General features: G+C 53.6%; 4 protein-coding genes across 4 annotated transcripts; 1 reads left to right on the top strand and 3 right to left on the bottom strand.

The window, feature by feature from the left end:
* Positions 1–1,253: 1,253 nt before the first annotated feature.
* CGGC5_v011211 (uncharacterized protein) lies at positions 1,254–2,598 on the top strand (the record flags this gene model as incomplete). Its single annotated transcript, XM_066152501.1, has 4 exons — positions 1,254–1,309; positions 1,568–1,670; positions 2,381–2,502; positions 2,580–2,598. 4 exons carry the CDS (start codon positions 1,254–1,256, stop codon positions 2,596–2,598), a joined length of 300 nt encoding a protein of 99 aa, XP_066008323.1.
* Positions 2,599–6,286: 3,688 nt separating this feature from the next.
* Positions 6,287–7,836, bottom strand: CGGC5_v011210 (uncharacterized protein; the record flags this gene model as incomplete). Its single annotated transcript, XM_066152500.1, has 4 exons — positions 6,287–6,709; positions 6,758–6,970; positions 7,032–7,088; positions 7,147–7,836. 4 exons carry the CDS (start codon positions 7,834–7,836, stop codon positions 6,287–6,289), a joined length of 1,383 nt encoding a protein of 460 aa, XP_066008107.1.
* Positions 7,837–11,799: 3,963 nt separating this feature from the next.
* On the bottom strand, positions 11,800–13,015 carry PEX16 (Peroxisomal membrane protein PEX16; the record flags this gene model as incomplete). The annotated part of the gene is made up of 2 exons (XM_032028681.1): positions 11,800–12,776; positions 12,835–13,015. 2 exons carry the CDS (start codon positions 13,013–13,015, stop codon positions 11,800–11,802), a joined length of 1,158 nt encoding a protein of 385 aa, XP_031891551.1.
* A 1,024-nt stretch (positions 13,016–14,039) lies between these two features.
* On the bottom strand, positions 14,040–16,777 carry nit-4-3 (Nitrogen assimilation transcription factor nit-4; the record flags this gene model as incomplete). Its single annotated transcript, XM_066152499.1, has 6 exons — positions 14,040–14,775; positions 14,830–14,946; positions 15,022–15,064; positions 15,119–15,237; positions 15,290–16,446; positions 16,532–16,777. 6 exons carry the CDS (start codon positions 16,775–16,777, stop codon positions 14,040–14,042), a joined length of 2,418 nt encoding a protein of 805 aa, XP_066008236.1.
* Positions 16,778–17,089: the final 312 nt, after the last annotated feature.

Raw genomic sequence — 17,089 nt, 5'->3', positions numbered from 1 at the left:
CCGCTGTCAGCACATCAAATGATCTTTTGATGATGATCCCCTTGCCGAGACCATGACTGCTGCGTTGGAGCCGGCTTCTGCAACGTTTGACCTTGATTGCTCGCGCCGGAGGATGGATCTGATGGAACCCCAACAGCAACGGCGACGACTCGTTTGCTTGCTTTTTGGTCCCCGAAACGTCCATCACCCATCCGCACAATCAATCACACGCTGCTCACTCACGATGCATCCATCATCATCATCATCATTATCAACCATCCGTCATCATGGACAATCATCACAGTACCTACCACGCGGCCGACACTGACACCGACACCGACGCCGACATCTGATTCTGAGACTTTGGCACCCCCTTCTCGGTCTCTGCCTCCGTCTCCGTCTCCGTCTCCGCCTCCCCCATGCTGGGCAGCTAGTTCCCATGTGTGTGTCTTTCACCGGTCCGCCTCTCTTACCTCCAGTACGGTTAGGTACCAGAAGCGAGCGCATCTCCTTCTCCTCTCTCCATGGATGGCTTCATGCAGCATAAGCAGGGCCGGCACCCGCAGCGGCAACGCCAAAAAGTCAATCCCTTAAACCCAAGCATTGGCCCTTCTCCTTCACTTGCATCACACACACACACACACACACACACACACACACACACACACACACACACACACACACACACACACACACGCACACCACACTAGCAGAGGAGGCACCTTTCCACGCCCCCTTATTAGCCCAGGGAGAGAAGGAGCCTGCCAGTGCGGATGTTTCAACGACGGGACGGGCTGCACAAACACGAGCAAACCCGGCGCCCTACTGCTCATCATGCGGCCCGTGTGTGCCCGTTTGAGGAAATTAGCCCTGCAGCTAATCCCGAGGGCGTGGCCACCAAGCTCCTAGCCTGGTATGGCACCGGCACGCAGCCACCAAGCTCGAACCCGGCTCGGCATCGCTCAGTTCGGGTGCCTCGCGACGCCTCACGACCTCACGAGTCACAGACCCAATCCGCGCCTTGTGCGACTGACTTCATGCCGCAATTTGCCCAATCACGGCTGGCCACCAAGCCCCGACACTTGAAAGCCTCGTCGACGCCTCTCACACACACACACACACACACACACACACACACACATCATCCGTCCTTGCTTAGCCTTGCGCTACGCTTCTAAGGGTCATCGACCACATCCACACCCGCGCAAACGCGCCGAGCGAGCACAACGCCGACGTGACTTGACGGACGCCATATGGGGCCAGTGGTCTGATCAATGTCTCCACTATTCTCCTTTCCAACGCTCGAAGCTCGCAAGAAGAGACACATTAAGTATGAAGCACATCTACAACCGCTGCCAGGTCTCCTCCCTCTTCGGCCCGTAGCTTGCCCTGTTCGGATACCCGTTGTACGGAAATCTCGTTCGCTCTCTCTCTGTCTCTCTCGATCGAAGCAGCACTCCTTTTAACTCCAAGCCACCGCACTCACAAGAGCTAGAGATTGACCGTCAATGCTCTCTGGGCTCGCCTCTGACATCCATCCCATCATGATCTCTCTCACCCAGGTCCCGTCGAGCTAAGGCGCGAACAGATACACTATTTCAGGAACGCGCGCGTTAGAGCCCGTTGGCTTCAGAAATCTCTGCAACGCGTTGAAACCCGTTAAGTCCACCGTCCACAGACAACGTGGCGAGGTCAGTCTCGACTTCATCGTGGCGGCTTACCCACTTGATCGCCACGAGCTCCGAGATCTACGGCATGGGCTGTTCCCCGCAAGCACTCTGCAAAAGGGAAGAAAGGGGGGAAACACCTTTTCGACGCTTGTGCCTGCGACGCCGTGTCACGGTTGTTCCGCACCTGTTCCGCGGCATCGCTAACAAGTTTCGACCGTCTCTGGCGTCGAGTCGACTAACTTGGCAAGCAAGAGGCCGCCTTTCTGCCTGTCTGCACTGGCCACCCATCGTTCTTCACAAACACACGAGCACGAGAACCTCATTTCCGGAGAAAACGCCATGCTCCCAAAGCGGACTCCTGAGACACTGCGAATCTGTCATTCGGCTCTAAGATGGCGGTCCCGTCCAGGGGGCGGCTGAGCACCAGAGCGCGTATTTATCTTATTTTCCGATGTCGTTGCTCGTTCTGGTACAAACGTAACAACTCTGTTTGCAACAAGAAGAGGTCAATGGCTTCCGAGTATCCGATTTGGCAGCGTCTGACCATGGGACTGAGGCGCCTCCGCTCTGGTCTGATAGTCCAACGCGTCCGCCCGTGGCGATGGAGTTTAAACCTACTCTGTAGCGTCGCTCCTGTTCTCGCTGATTTCCCTGGCGTTTCTTTGGGCCTCTGTGAGACCCTGAAGGTCGACACCTAAATTTACAGCCTGTCAAGCTACCCCGAGGAATAGTTCGCAACCGCGGTCGTCGAGAACAGACACATGAGCGCCAAAGCAGCTCCGCAAAAGCAGAACACGGCCGCCGCAAAGTCTTTGGTCATCCCGGTTGTCATCGTCATTAGTGGATGTCTGTTGTACGTGAAGTGAAGCTTGGATTACACCGAGCTTGTGACGATCAAGTGGCAAAGGTTAACGAATCGCATTTGTAAAGCTGGCATGTTTTCGAGTAATCGTTTCTCGATGAGGACACTAACTCTGGAACAGTGGAAGGGCGTTATAGTCCGTGTCTGCCAAGGCCATCTCAGCCGCAGATCTGATGTCCCTCTTTGCCAGAGTAGTCCCGAGCAGCATTGCTTCCTCGATGTTAATTGATGTGTTTTATGTTTCCTATGTATTGCTAGCATGGGATTTACAACGACCAAACATTGGCGCATGACTTGAACGATGATGTCACAGGGAGCCATTTGCGTGGAAGATCGTCACGCAAAGATGGAGACCCCCTCAATAAGCCAGGCCAGGGAGTCGTGGGGCTGGCTGGATGGATTTTCAGCGGGATGTCGGTCATTCTGACTGCGAGGAGCAGCTGCAAATGAGTGGGTGCGAGATCTGTCGTCGATCACGTCGCACCTTTTTAATCCATCCGAGGCCCCCCGCCTATTGAGTCAACCCCGATGATTCGCAAGCTTGTAGTCGAAATTCTTCCCTGCTTCATCTTCGATTAATATCGTCTTGTGACGTTGGCTGTTCGGTTGTCCTGTGTCCCCGCGGGATCTCAATGGGTCTAAGATGCATTGATGCTGTCTGATCCTGTCGATCATCTAGGAGATTTTGCAATCCCACGACTGCTTCCAAGCCCCCGTACTTTCCAGGCGTTGTCCACAGGGAAATATTATTACACCCTCGTGACATACACTGTAGAGATACGAGCCATTGAGGCCAGAGGGTGTGTGTGCTTTTCTTTCGATAGTTGTGAATCCTGCGTGAAGTCTCTTGTCAAATGCAATACGGCTCAGGGGCTGACTGGGAGTGACGCCTCTGGGCCGACTTGATGACAGCGGAATGAACATACCCTTGATATGCCTCTGTAGTATGACGGCAGAGTACTTCTATAGCAGTTCACCTCATGTTACAAGTTGACTACTGGAACCATCTGAAGTCTGCTAGGACGAGTGTGCTTTGTCTCAGACGACATGATACAAACCTGTTCTTTGAACTAAAGAAAACCAAGGTCTCCAAGAACATCGCCTCAGCTGACCGGCATTGACTTTGGCAGTTGCTGATGCAAACTCGGGACTTTAGCCAACTACGAGACACTGCAGAAAGGCGATCATGGCCCAAAGAATAGGTTGAGCCATCACTGCAAGATCAGGTACTGGTAGGGCGAGATAGAAGATGATGAAGCCTCCGGAGAGAGACCTCGTTTAGACTCTTTTGTACTTTTCTTCAATCTGATGGACGTCTATAAGTTCTTATGTATCTAGGTTGTTTGCTGGGTGGGCACTTATAGATATTATTTTTATCCTGAATGAATTGGTATGCTGCCGCTAGTATGACAGCACTTTCGCAGTCTCTATTGCACTTGAACCCTGGGAAACATTGAGAACCGCCTCCTTATTATAATGACGACCATATATGTTCCCACACTATCTTAACCACTTCTCCACGGCAGTCATCGTGATTTCCAACTTATCTTGCTCTTTTTGCCGGTTCAATGGCAGACTTCAAGGCATTAATATTTGTCGTTGCTTTCGTAGTACATATTCAACCTATCAGACACAGTAATAAGAAGCCCTTTCGTCGATGTTTAACGAGCGACGAAAGGCTGACGTTTTCGAAATTTCGCTTTGATGGTATCACTACTAGACGTACATACCCACAACACATCAACCTCTTTTGACGCAGCCTGAACTGGAGCATCGACCCGAGACAGTCTTCAAAGAAGCCGCAAGTCCAAAGAAGAATGATTCTCATATGTCACCAATGAACTTGTACGTCAGGCTAACTAGTTATCCCTGCGACGACGCAGATAGTGTGGAGGAAAATGGGTTGCTGTTTACTCCAGCCCGGAGTTCTCCGCCAGTACTTCAGACGAAATCAACTACAACACCATTTAATACAGGCGCAGGAACAAGCTTATTTTAAGTCCCAGCTAATAGCACGATCGCAGATAATTGGTCATCACATACGACAATGCTGAGTTAAGGACATCCTGTCGGTCGAAATTGCTCCAGCACAGATGTGAGCACAAGCTCAACATCTGAGAGTTCATATTCGACTTTGTAATGCTTGCTGCCACATACGACCATACCCACTGGAGAATTCGGGATCCCGTCCGCTCTCCCATAGATAAGCCAGTGAGGGCTGGAGTAGTAGTCGGGTCGGTGACGACCGGCGAATGCCCGGTGTTGTATGTCATCTTATTTTTGCTCTGTGCATCTAGCTAATAAGGTCTTTCTCAATCGCCTCAATTGTTGTCTGCCGTGTACGTGATGCTTGCTTTCCTGTGTCGCCCGGTCCATTGTCTTGCAGGATTGCTATGCTATGTAGGCATGGCTCTGCCTCAAGGTATGCGTCAGACAAACAACCATCTCGGTAGCCAATAGCGAGGTTCCCGAATCTGGACATAGAGCTGGCTTTTGAGTCGTCTAACGGCGTAGATAAAACTCTTGTTAGTCATCCCGCAAGAACCCTAAATGAGGAGGTTCCGGTAGATGCTTGCTGATACGTCGACAGAGTTCATGCTTTGTGGGGACTGACTGTCAAGGTCCGCCTAAGTATACAGGGAAAAGCGAGCGCTCTGGTTCACTGCCACTCTCCACGTAATCTATGGTAAGTGACTTCAACAAGTCCATGCTAAGACCGAATGATGAAGGAGCGCACACTTCACCGATAGATGTCACAGAAGCGAGCCACGAGGCCGAGACCATTGAAGTGATCGGCGTAGCCCTACGTTCCCGAGACTCAAACACGTCCAAATGTCTTTTCCGCGGCTGCTCGTCCGGTTAGCCAAGCTCTTCCACCCGCCTCCATCATCGGCTCTGGCTTCCGCGACCAACTTGCAGTCTTAAGACTCCGGGCGAGGAATGGTTTGATTGTCTGGGCGGGGGACCCCTATTTGGGAACGGACATCTGATGTAGCCGCATCAGCCGCTGAAAGCCTGTCACATCGTGTAGATCTCCTGCAAGGGATTTCAATTAGCTGCACGATATTCAGGCTTTCCAAACATATCTTTGCGTCTCTGGCCCGTGAAAGCACTAGTATCAGTGTTAACCGGGCTGAAACTCAGAGCTAGTAGCCTCATGTGAATCAACATGGCCCGAAAAAATGGCATCCAACTGCCACATTCTCCAACCCTGATACTATAATGTAATCCAGCAAACCAACTGCAAGCGGAACTTTATTCAACTCATGTAGAGCGACGACTCCGTTAAATAACCGGGAATACTCAAAGCGGTAGCTTTCGAATTGAAACAAAGCAAATCGGACTCTTGTGATCCAGAATGGCAGGGTATATCCAGCGCCCCAAGAAAAATGCGCCTTCCTCATAGGGGACTAGGACAGCCTAAAAGCCTCCGCCTTTTCAATCACAATCGACGCCTCTCCCAAAAGTGCAATCGAAACCTCGAAAGTGTGAACCAAAAGCACCAAAGATGCTTACCGTCAGTTGCAATACTGATCCTCATCGTCCTCGTTCCTAGAAAAGGTCCTGTTTTTCCTGTCATAGCGTGGCATTTAAATCGTAAGAAAATCTCTGGGCCCCCGTTTCTGCGTCTTGGTCTTTGTTGCCTTGACCCTCAAACGCCTTCAAGCTGCGATTATAAAATAAGAAATAGTAGTGCCAAGGTTAGTAGGTGCGAATGATCTCCATGCCGAGTGACGTGTGATGTGGAGTGTTACGGATGACGGGACGAAGGTGTCTATCGCCAAAGAAAGTCGCTCGTCCTTACAGCACGGCCGGTGGCGTGAGATATAACCCTGGTGCTCTCGCATGCGTCCTCGAAATCGTCGTCAAGGTTGTATTCTCGGTAGTACCACTGGTTTGTCCTTGGATCAAAAAAGTCACGTCGGTGAAGCTCGGGCGTATGCAGGCCAAGATAGGACATCCACTGCGTGTGTTCTCGTAGTACCGCGGGGCTGCTGATATCCTCGGGGCCCAGAACGGTGTTGATGGGTTGCGAGATGGACTTTTGTCCTCGGGCGTCCCTATCGTTAAACATGAGCATCAGACGCGACGATATCTCCTTGTCGATGGCACTGAGTATCTGCCCAGTCTCAATGCGATTGGCTAAGCCCGTGAGGTACGCTTTATGGCCGTTCTTTCTTGGGGAATGTAGATGAGCCTGGATGGGTTAGCTAGAAGCAAGATGGTCGAATGATTTGATGCGAACCTTCATCTCTCGTCTGGTGTCTGTTAGAAATGCACAGTTGTCCATAATGCAGCGATAAATCTCCTTGAGATACCCCGGCTCAGCAATCTGCGGCGGGCAGCAGTGCGTCGTAGGCTGCAAGTCTGGCAACAGGGACACAGGTCGGCAAGTTTGGCAAAGGCCCCGAACGCACGGCTCGTTGGCGGAACATTCATGATCGAGATAGTAGTGAAACTGTGAGTTGGCCCATTGTCAGCCCGACACTCTCTGGTCACGTCACATTGCCACAACGTACCTCAGAGCACCCAGGTCGAGAGAAGGTTGGATCTCTTTTAGCATCTGTCGGATTCGGCTGGTTGTCGTCAGCAACATTAATTGTCATGGCAGCGCGATGGTGTCGTTTCGCTTACGATTCTTAAGTCGATCCTGTCTTTCTGACTGACATCGCCGCGGATAACTTTTGCTGGTAGGGGAACGGCATTCCATCGTAATGAACACAAAGAGCAGACAAATTTCCGGGGCCAACTACACGTCTGGTGAGGGTCGGCGACGGCCTCGGCTTCCTGCAATCGCCAGCCAATTCCATTGCCATAATCTCGGGATGTACGGGACAGGCCCGCATAGTCCACACTCCAGCCCGTCTGAATCGGGTCCCCGTTACTAACTGATAACGAGCCATTCAACTCCGAAGGGAGATTCTGTTCCTGAAATGCCGGTTGGCCAGTGACACTATCGAGGTAGGAGCCGGCATCACCATCCACGCGGATGAGAACATGGCGAGGCGTACTTGAAGTGGTTGTAGATAGATCGAAGGGGTTGATAGAGCCGACTGTGGGTCCTAAAGCTGGTGTTGCAAATCCGCTGCTAGTGACACTCGCAGTCTGGCTGTGACTTTCAACCTCGTCGTTTGACTTCTTGGAGGCTGGAGTTGTGGTGGACGCCGTGGAGGGGAAGGAAATGGCGTCGAAGTGTTTACCCTGAAGTGATATTCCGGCATTATGACGGACACTGTTCGCATTGATCAAGGCAGTAGCGTTGTCTCGGTCCTGTAGCTGAACCTGGACAGGCGGACGAGTCGTTGGCCATGGTTGGCGATGCATGGGATACCCATGGTGTGGTGGGGGAAACGGAGCAAAAGCGTTTCCCCCGATAGAACCGTGATGCCCAAAAGATCGATTCGAGATGGTCAAGCTCATGTCGCGGGCGTCTCGTTCCTGGGTTATCGGCCGTCGGACGATTGACTGGTTGCCGCCGAGGTTATGCTTGGCTGTGTCCAGTGGTATCTGATGTTGATGGACAGCTTCAAGCTTCTGGGGCTGTTTGGTCTGAGCTTGTCGGCACGGGTGACTGCAGATGGACAAGGACCACCAAATATAAAATGGAAAAGACTAGGGATGGGCGGAGGCGAGCCGTCATGTAAGATGAGCAGCGAGTTGAGTCTTGCACAGCAGTGCGACGGGAGTGAGAATGATGAAAGGAAGGGTGTGTGTGTGTGCGTGTATGGGCGCGCGCGCGTGTGGGTGGGTGATCTGATGGTACTATTCCCCTGCCGCTCACGATCTGGTGGGATCCATAGACGGCGTGCTCAGGGTTGTTTCTGCTCTTGCCAGCGTTGTTTTTCTTCCTCCCAGCCTGAATCAGAAAAAGAAGGGTAAAGCGAGTGGTCCTGGGTGGCTGCCCCTAGTCTCAGAGTATCGCGAGGAAAAAGCAATGGGGACACTCTGACACTCCGGCTCTCTGGCCTCGTCTTCGTCGTCGTCGTCGTCGTCGCTGGCGCCGCACTCGCTACCAGACACGCCTCACTATCTATATGTACGTAAACTGGGTACATTCAGTCCCGAAGACGAGCGAGAGATAGCTCTGGAGCTATGCAATACATAGCAAGGTTCCATTCTGCAGACGCGGAGCGCATGTGCAGAGTCGGGTACGTATCCGTACGTACGACACGCCGCGATGGTCTGCAGTAGGTAATCTTGACTGGAGCCCAAATGGGCTGGGGTTCGACGTACTACGACGTACCTATCCAGGAGCAGCGGACAAGGGAGAAGACGACAACAAGCAGGGGTAAAGGTACAGGCCCGGGGAGCGGCGTCGGCGTCATCGGGATCAGGGCCAGGCCAGGGACAGACAGCTAAGCCGATTGACAACCATCGATTGCAGCGTCCAAAGTCAAGGCTAGATTCAGATGGACAAGGCAAGGCCAGACGACATCAGACGAAACTTGCCGCTGTTCATGCCAGACAGGACGAGGCCCAGGCAGCGCAGGACCGGGCAGGGCAGGGCAGGGCAGGGCAGGCTCAGGCTTCAGGCTCGGTTCCCAAGTTGGGTTCCATGCTCGAGCAAGGCAAGACACCCAACAATCAACATATGCACCATGGACCAACCCCCTGTCGAGTGGTGTCGTGCCGCTGCCACTCTGCGCGCCGATGTGCTGTCATGCTCGTCAGTCCTGAGAAGAAACAACTGCCCCCGGTACGGACGTACGAAGAATAGGAAGACGCAGATGAGTTGCAGATTCCTGCAAGCTGTGTCTTGACTTACCCCATCAGCCAGCAACCCTTGCCTGTCTCGCCTCCTCTAGCCACGCTTGGATTGGCTCGGAACAAACCCTTCTTCTCAGGGATGGTCCATCTCTATCCATTTATCAACACTACTTCGTCTTGACAGAGAAACCCTATCCATAGCTATCCGCGCACTAATCCACAACTCTCCGATCGATAGACGAACAAGTGGCCGATAGTCGACTGCCCCAAAACTGTGGGCAAGATCTGGGGAAGACAGGCCAATGGGCAACGTTCTCGATTGCGTAGCTTGCTGCATTCGCATCTCGTTGAGGCTTAGGGCCGGTGTGGATATTGCTTTTTTCTTTTCTAGCCCCTCCCCTCCTCACTCCTAGCCCTCCGGACTCATTCCCACTCGAAAATGGATCCGCGATGATTCAAATTTCGCATACCGCGTCAAAGAGACGATGGAATGACCAGTGGAGATGGCCTGATATGACCGTCTTGGCTTCGCTTCGTCACTGGGATACGTACTCTCTCTGCTGCATCCTTCTCTTCGCGGCAACAGCATCCATGCTGATCCGTCTGGCTGCCGTCTTGTAGATACTCGGAGGCGTAACTCGCAAGTGGCCGTTGACTCGCGGCTGGGTTCCGGCCGCTCTGTCTTGGTATCCGTATGTCTTGACGACTTGGATCGTTCAGGACTTGCTGTATGGATGCCTCACTCCCACTTTTGACCCAACCGTTGTCGAGCTACACCGCGCCACGGATATTATCTGGGGTTGCATCTGTGTCTAGATAAAGGCTGTTGAGTCTGTTTAGACGGGGCTGGACTCTGCATGGTTTCCTTCAAGGCTGCCATCGGTTCGGACGTGACGTCCATGTTCCCCTGATGACTTGTGCAAGCGAAATATGACGGATGACGACCCGATTGACTGGGCCTCAATGATGCCGATATGCAGGTTATTCGAGCTGATGGGCGGTAAATGCAGCCCAACTTGCTGAATGATGGACTCCCTGCCACCGTCGACGACGTAGGCATATGCTTTTCAGTTACTGTCTGGCATTCGAGATGCGATGTGATGCCATAAAGTTACCATCCCTAGTCTGCCCAGTCCAGCCCAGCCCAGCCCGGTGCGACTCAGGACCACATCTCCGGGCGCTGGCAGGACTCGAATTCCGATCCGTGTGAAGAATTTGCACATGCCTGCCACCTGAGGCCCGAATGAGCCACGGGATAGACCACTCACTTGAGGCCTAGCCCTGACGACGTGGAACTCGAAAAAGCAATATGCCACAGCCGGCCCAGACGCCGTTGCCATCCGGCATAAGATCGACATCCATGTGCCGCACCTCCAGCTCGAATCAGCGTGGCATCCAACCCCTGCCTAAGCTCTGCCCTCCAAGTCAATTAGCGGTGTGTTGCTGCTGCTGCTTCTTCTCAAGAAAAAAACGTGGGCTGCCTGTCAGGCAAGGGGTTTACGGGGCGACGAGCAAAACAATGCACCAAGACCGACGGAAATAGCAATCAAATTACTTCAGCTTCAAGGGCGACCAAGGGATAACTCAGTTCACAGGGATACAGATGGGTGTTGATGTGAAATCTGGAAACAATTCAATCCGCCCAAGCAATGTCCAATAACCCTTCTGACATTCATCCTCGTTACATTATCACGAGCCGCAACATGTATCTCCATGTCGTCTTCAACTTTGACATCCTACTCGGGAATGCCACTGAGCCATCTGACAATCAGAAGAACAGCGGCTCAACTTCGCTCGAGTCTGGTAAGACGCGGGTAGAATCAGTCTCAGCGTAGCGTTGCTGGAACATAATCCGCCATCCCCGATGAATACAACTCCCGACGGCGTCATAGCCGCATCCCTTTTTCGCAGCGGATAGGGCAGCTGTCTCGGATCGTGTAGGATGGGTGACGGGGGACGATCATGGTCGCTCCCCGCCATCCTCCATCATCTCAGCTTCAGCCACGAAATTGCACACCGCAAACCGCAGTACCGGGAAAATCTCCGTGGGCCTTAACCGCTAGGATAAGTCAAGCTCTCTAAGGTCTCCCTGTACGCCATGTACTTCTGCAGGAAGACAGGTGGCCGTTAACAATATGTCTTAGCCATGGTCATCGCCAATGAGCCGCATGGTGCGGCCCCAACGAGACCAGTTCCCCAGCGCCCGTCGGAGCAGTGTAATTCGACTTGGCATCGACCATTCTCGAAAGCGACTCAGGCGTGTTGACCAACATGTCTCAGCTTGCACAATGTACCCAGTCGTCCGCATGGTAGATGTAGAAAAAGAAAACCTGCCCCTGTGCTCGTGCTTTGCTGTTTGTTGCAGGGCATATCTTGTTGGTGTGCGTGTGTGCGTGTGTGCGTGTGTGCGTGTGTGCGTGTGTGCGCGTGTGGCGGTCTGGCAAAACCCTTGAGGACATGGTTCAAAACCTCGGCGTCCAGCAAGTCTTGTCGAAATCTTGCTCAGATGTGAGCAAGGCAGCGACCTCCAGTCAGTCTACCTGCGGGCCGCAAAGGTTGGCTGCCAATCGCAACCTGTGCTCAAGCACTGGTGCTGAAGTAGTAATTTTCCCACAGATACTCATAGTCCTCCAGGATGCCACCGATGATCCCAGGTACCCTTGATCTGACGCCTCCAACGACGCCCTTCATAATGTTCTCATAAAATGCCCCACGCATTGTCCACCATCCCATGGCCCAGCCTCTCTTGCTCCATTCGTCGCGTTCTAGAGGCGTAGTCCTGAAACTACGGTCCCTCAGCTGGCGAGCCGCGTATTCGACGGTCAACCCAACAAGCCACGGTGTCCAGGATTTCTTGTTCTTGCTCCTTGAGAGTGCGACAGCGTACACGAATGGTGCAAGTATGTGAAGCACTTCGGCTGCCTGCGCGCTACCCTGAAGTTGATTCAGCAGCTTTGCCGCTGGCTTGACATCGTCAGCGGTTAAGACCTTGCTCAACAGGTAGCCACTGATGTCACCGGCATTCGGTAAAGAGGGTAAACTCATGCCAGTTCTGGGCATCGACCAATCTTTCTCGTGGGGCTTGGGGGCTTCATCCCCAGCTTCGGAGGCATGACCATTGGCCGACTCGCCCATCAGCTCCTTCAGGCCGGTGTCCTCCTCCGACTCTGGCTCTTCCGGAATGGGTTCCCGCTCGGGTAGGACTGGCGTGACGATAGGACGGGCGCGAGTGACTCGAAGCAGCAAAAGACGACAGATGGCTTTGATAGCTTCGAGGAGGACGATAACGCGCCATCTGCTGCGTTCGCCTCCTCGTCTTTTGGCAGCCATCTCGCATAGTAGTTGAGTATAGGTTACCATCTGCAAGAGCATGGCAATTCGGCGGTACATGGGGCTGCGCTGAGTCCAGTGCTTGGTATACCGACTGTGGGGTGATGGTAGTCGTGCCATAGGGATGCGCGACAAGGCGCGCATGAGTAGGGTATCATGATAGAGTGAAAGGAGTTGCACACTCGAATGCAGAGTTTCGGATGCGATTTCGGCGTCCCGGAACCGACCTGGGGCTCAAATATTAGTAGGAAGGCAATCGAGTCGTTTCGCGGCGAGTGGCATTACCAGGGATGATGTAGGTCAGAGACCGGAGGGCCGACTCTATTTGCGAAACCTGGCTGGCGTTCTTGGTGATAAATTCATCATACATTTGCAGCCATTGCGGCGGCAGCGATAGCACAGCACGAATAGGTGATGGCTGGTGCGATAGCCGTGTTTTGTTGGGAACGTCGGCTGAGGTCGACATCGCGAGGTCTCTACGGCATCGAGTTGAAGACGGCGACTAGAGATGGGAAGCGACAGAAGGGTTAGGAGAGTCGAAATACGAAGGGATGACAGCAAGAGGACGAAAAATGGGCGTGATTAAAGAATGTCGAGGGTATCGGCGGCAAAGCGCGAATTAGTTGTTGAACTACTGCTCTGAACACAAGAAGGTCCAAACAGAGGAAAGTGGTGAGGTAAGAGGAAGTGATGAAGTGCTCAGCGCGGCGCATCGCGACGTGGACGGGCGTGACGGGATGCGCTGGGTGTTGCTAAATTAGCTGCCTCTACCTGCCTCCCACAGTCTCCGTCCTGCGCTAGCCTGAGGTCAGCCCGGGCGCCGACTTTGAGCCGAGGCTGGGTGTCATAAGCCGTTCGGCCATGGCACTGGCACAGGCACGGTACAGCGAGCACAGGTGGAAGGTACCTAACCCAAAGTAAAGTCACTACCTGACTGGAGATTGCAGCATGAGGCGGGAAAGTACACGGCCAACCGAGCAGTGTGCCGCATTGAGCCAATGAAATTATGTTGCATGCCTCGGGAACGACCATCCCTGGACCTGCGCAATCCATTAGTTGCATAGCTTCAGTCCTTTCAATACGGATAACATCCCGTCCGATTGACTTCCATGTGAAAGGCACCAGTCGCCGCGTGTAGGCACATCCGCGTGAACTGTTGCATCTCTTCAGTCTCCAGCATAGAATCGTCCCTTCTTGACACAGCTACCGTACAATTCAAGATAATACAGATGTCGGATTGGAAATACCCGTGATCACAATCGCACCGAGTCGTCTTTGTCTTCAGGGGAAAGGGCTCGGGGTATCACAAAACAGACATGCCTTGCCCCCAGGCCAAACTCCGGAACGGGTGAAATCCTCCCACGCAATTCGCCCTATCCATATTCCACAGGGGAAGAAGAGGCGTTTGTGACTCAATATGGGTCAGTGGTGTACCTTTTCCTCTCCCAATTGGTTGCTCGGCTTGCCGGCGTTTCCTCCGGAGCACACTCCTACGAAAGCCTCTCAAATCCGGCTTCCTTCAACTCACGCCCGGTCGGAAGCATTGGGCGGCCTTGCATGGGGAATGGCCAAAAAAGAGGATTCTCCATGATTTGAGCCGCTCGCGATACTGACGGGCTCTCCTGACTTCCCGTTCCCGCTGCTGCCTTCGATTCCATCGCCTCGCCGCTGCCAAGGCCGCCTCCCCACACGCAAATGAAATCGTCTTCGAGGACATTTGGCGCAAAGAAATTCAGACTGCTAGTGTACGGCCTGGCAAGCTGTGCATACTCGGCATCCGAAGTGGGTGTTGAGCCCATGTCGACCTCCAAACCCCATTTCTTGGCCAGGTACCGCAGGATATTGAGCGCTTGTTCCGCGAAATGATGGCACGGCGCCATCTCCTCCAGATCTCGGATGCCTTGTTTGATTGCTTCTACGCCACGGGGAGGATGCGACGTTCCAGCAGACGACTCGGGCGCTGTCTCGCCTGATTCATCAGAGTCCCTCTGCGGGGCTGGGGCTATTGCTCCGATGGCCAAATGCATAATAGCAGATGTCAGAACGAAGTAGGGCACAAATGAGGGTGTCCGACGCAAGGTGTACAGTTGCGAGTAGGAGCGTAGCAGACCCTGAATCGCATCTGCGGCCTGACAGCACACGTCTCTTGGTAGTAGCTTGGAGCCAATGATTCGAAGTTTAATCAGCGGCCGAAAGAGGAGAAGGATCGCAAAATGGTAATACATGCTGGGATGAATTTAGCGAAAACCTTCTGAGATTCGTGTTGAAAGGGAGACTTACTGCGCAAAGAGCACAGCGGGGGTGAAATTATGACCCAACCTGAGGACTTCAGGTATCCTGTCATACCAGTTCAGGTACTGGGTGTAGATGCCGAGGAGGTCACGGCTGGTCAACGGCCTGCCTGGAGAGTGGAGTATGTAGAGGCTCTGATGTACAAGCTCACTCAGTTCGCAAAAACACTTGTAAACGGACCGAACATTGGAAGGTTGCTCGGCTGAGCGTTGCAGCGGCGCGCCTATTGAAGCATTGATCAGTCAAACATGATCGTAACAACTACAGATAGGCTCACCATCATCGGTATAAGGAATCCACAATGACGCTTCAATATCATCGATTATGGCGGGCTTCGGCGGCAGGTGAGGGAAACATGAACATTGGGGAAGCGAGCCAGTCGCCAGAGACCAAGCGCTAGGGGGCAGTTAGCTAGGACACATGCTTCGCACCCTGGCAATAGACTTACTGGTCTAGAGCGAAAGCGCCCCAGAAAGTGGCAGCCTGAACCGCAAACTCATCATGGTCTCCGTCGTCCTGCAGCTGATGGAGCCCCATCTCAATGGCCAAACGGATGCTTTGACCGGCGTAGTACCAACTTTCCGAATCCCGTCCACAGCTAGCCTCGCGTATGGACATTATCCCCAAAGCCTGGATGGTTGTTAAAGTATGGTGGTCGTCCTCGAGGTAGAAGAGTCGCTGCGCCTCTTTGAAAAAGTGATCACCCGAAGTGTAAGGGTCGCTAGGGTTAGCTCGCGTACTGGACTTGCTGGAGAAGCGGCATCCCAAGGCCAAGAGGGCATTGACCAAGATGGGCGAACAGTATCGGGATATACCGTTTTGGAAATCTCTAAGGAAGTGCTCTTTGCTCAACGACGCGAACGTTGGATATTCCCAGCAGAAGTACAGGGCAAGTAGGTGTTGAACCAGAGAGCCGTCCTCGGTGATATTCGTCCAGTTCTCAGGGGGCAGCTTCATGTCAGGCAACTCAAGTGGTGCGAGAACCTGATCAAGCCCTTGATACCTCCCACCCTCAGACGCCTCCGTGTTACTAGCACTTTCCGGCCATGAATCAATGGGCCCTTGGGGGAGCCTATTTGTGTCTGCACTCCAGTTCATCAAGTCAGGATGAGAGTTACTCCTAGTGCTTTGACTATGCGACGAGAGGTGCCAAGGACTGTTGGGGTCCAGATCCTGGCGCAATCCTGACTGTGCTGTATTGGGACTCATGGTCACCGATCCAGTTCCCCCAAGGTTTCTTGTCCTGATTGGGGCAGGGCCAGATCCTGGGTATCCAGAGCGTGTATTCAAGCTGCCGCTCGTTTCACTGGATGGCTCAGCCGGACGGCTGAAGGACGGCCGAGGACCGCCGCCAGATGGGAGGGTACCGCCAAGCCATTCCGATACTGACTCAAGGCTCTGACCGTTGCGCAGGCGCTGGAGCACATCTTCCCACATGTCGGACCGCACCAGCGCTGCGATGACCTGGTCACTGGAGCGCTGACGTTGGCGCAGTTGCTCGATCTCGGTCCGGAGATGCTCCTTGGATTGGCGAACCGGGATCTCGTACACACACTCTACGTCTTTCTGAGCCTTACAGCGGCCGCATGGCTTTTGGCCGTCGCACTAATAGCAGCAAAGAGGTCAGATAACGGAACTTGAAATGGAGTGAGAGCACCTTGGTGTGTCACGAAGCCTGACAATCGCATACCTTGGCACGCTTTTTCCGACACTCGGTACAGGCGTTGGGTGTTACAACACCCAGTCCTCTTCTCCTCTTGGACAGCTGGCCGGGACCGGAAGTAGAGGCTGGGGTCGCAGCGGAAGGCGCTGCTGGAGTCGAAGCAGGTACGGGGGCGGCTGAAGAGGCGGCAGCGGAAGCAGATGATGCCCCCACGGAGGAGGCAGCGCCGGCGCCGGGGTGGGCCTGCGACTGGCCACCGGATGCCTCCTCCATATCGGCAGTACTTGCGCGCTTCACGTTGACTGAGGGTGGCCTCGAGGCGAGTCCACAGAGCAAACGCGACCTTCAAAGCTTTGTATGCGAATTGTCATAATGAGGCCGTTCAAAGACGGGCGCAAGACGACATGTATCTTATCGAAGGCAACAGAGCTTTAGGAATGAAGCTGACGCGGGATCGCGCGACCACGACGGGGTGTGGATTTGTCGAGGAGAATGGAGAACCAGATAGTAGGCGCACGCGAAGTGATTTGGCGCGGGGCGGTGGAGGGTAACGAAGGCGCGAGGGACCAAGGCATGGATCGTGGG

The sequence above is a fragment of the Colletotrichum fructicola genome (assembly GCF_000319635.2).
Source record: "Colletotrichum fructicola Nara gc5 chromosome Unknown KSG_Nara_v1_contig06, whole genome shotgun sequence".
NCBI lineage: Eukaryota > Fungi > Ascomycota > Sordariomycetes > Glomerellales > Glomerellaceae > Colletotrichum > Colletotrichum fructicola.
This window is presented reverse-complemented; position numbering and strand designations above follow the sequence as displayed.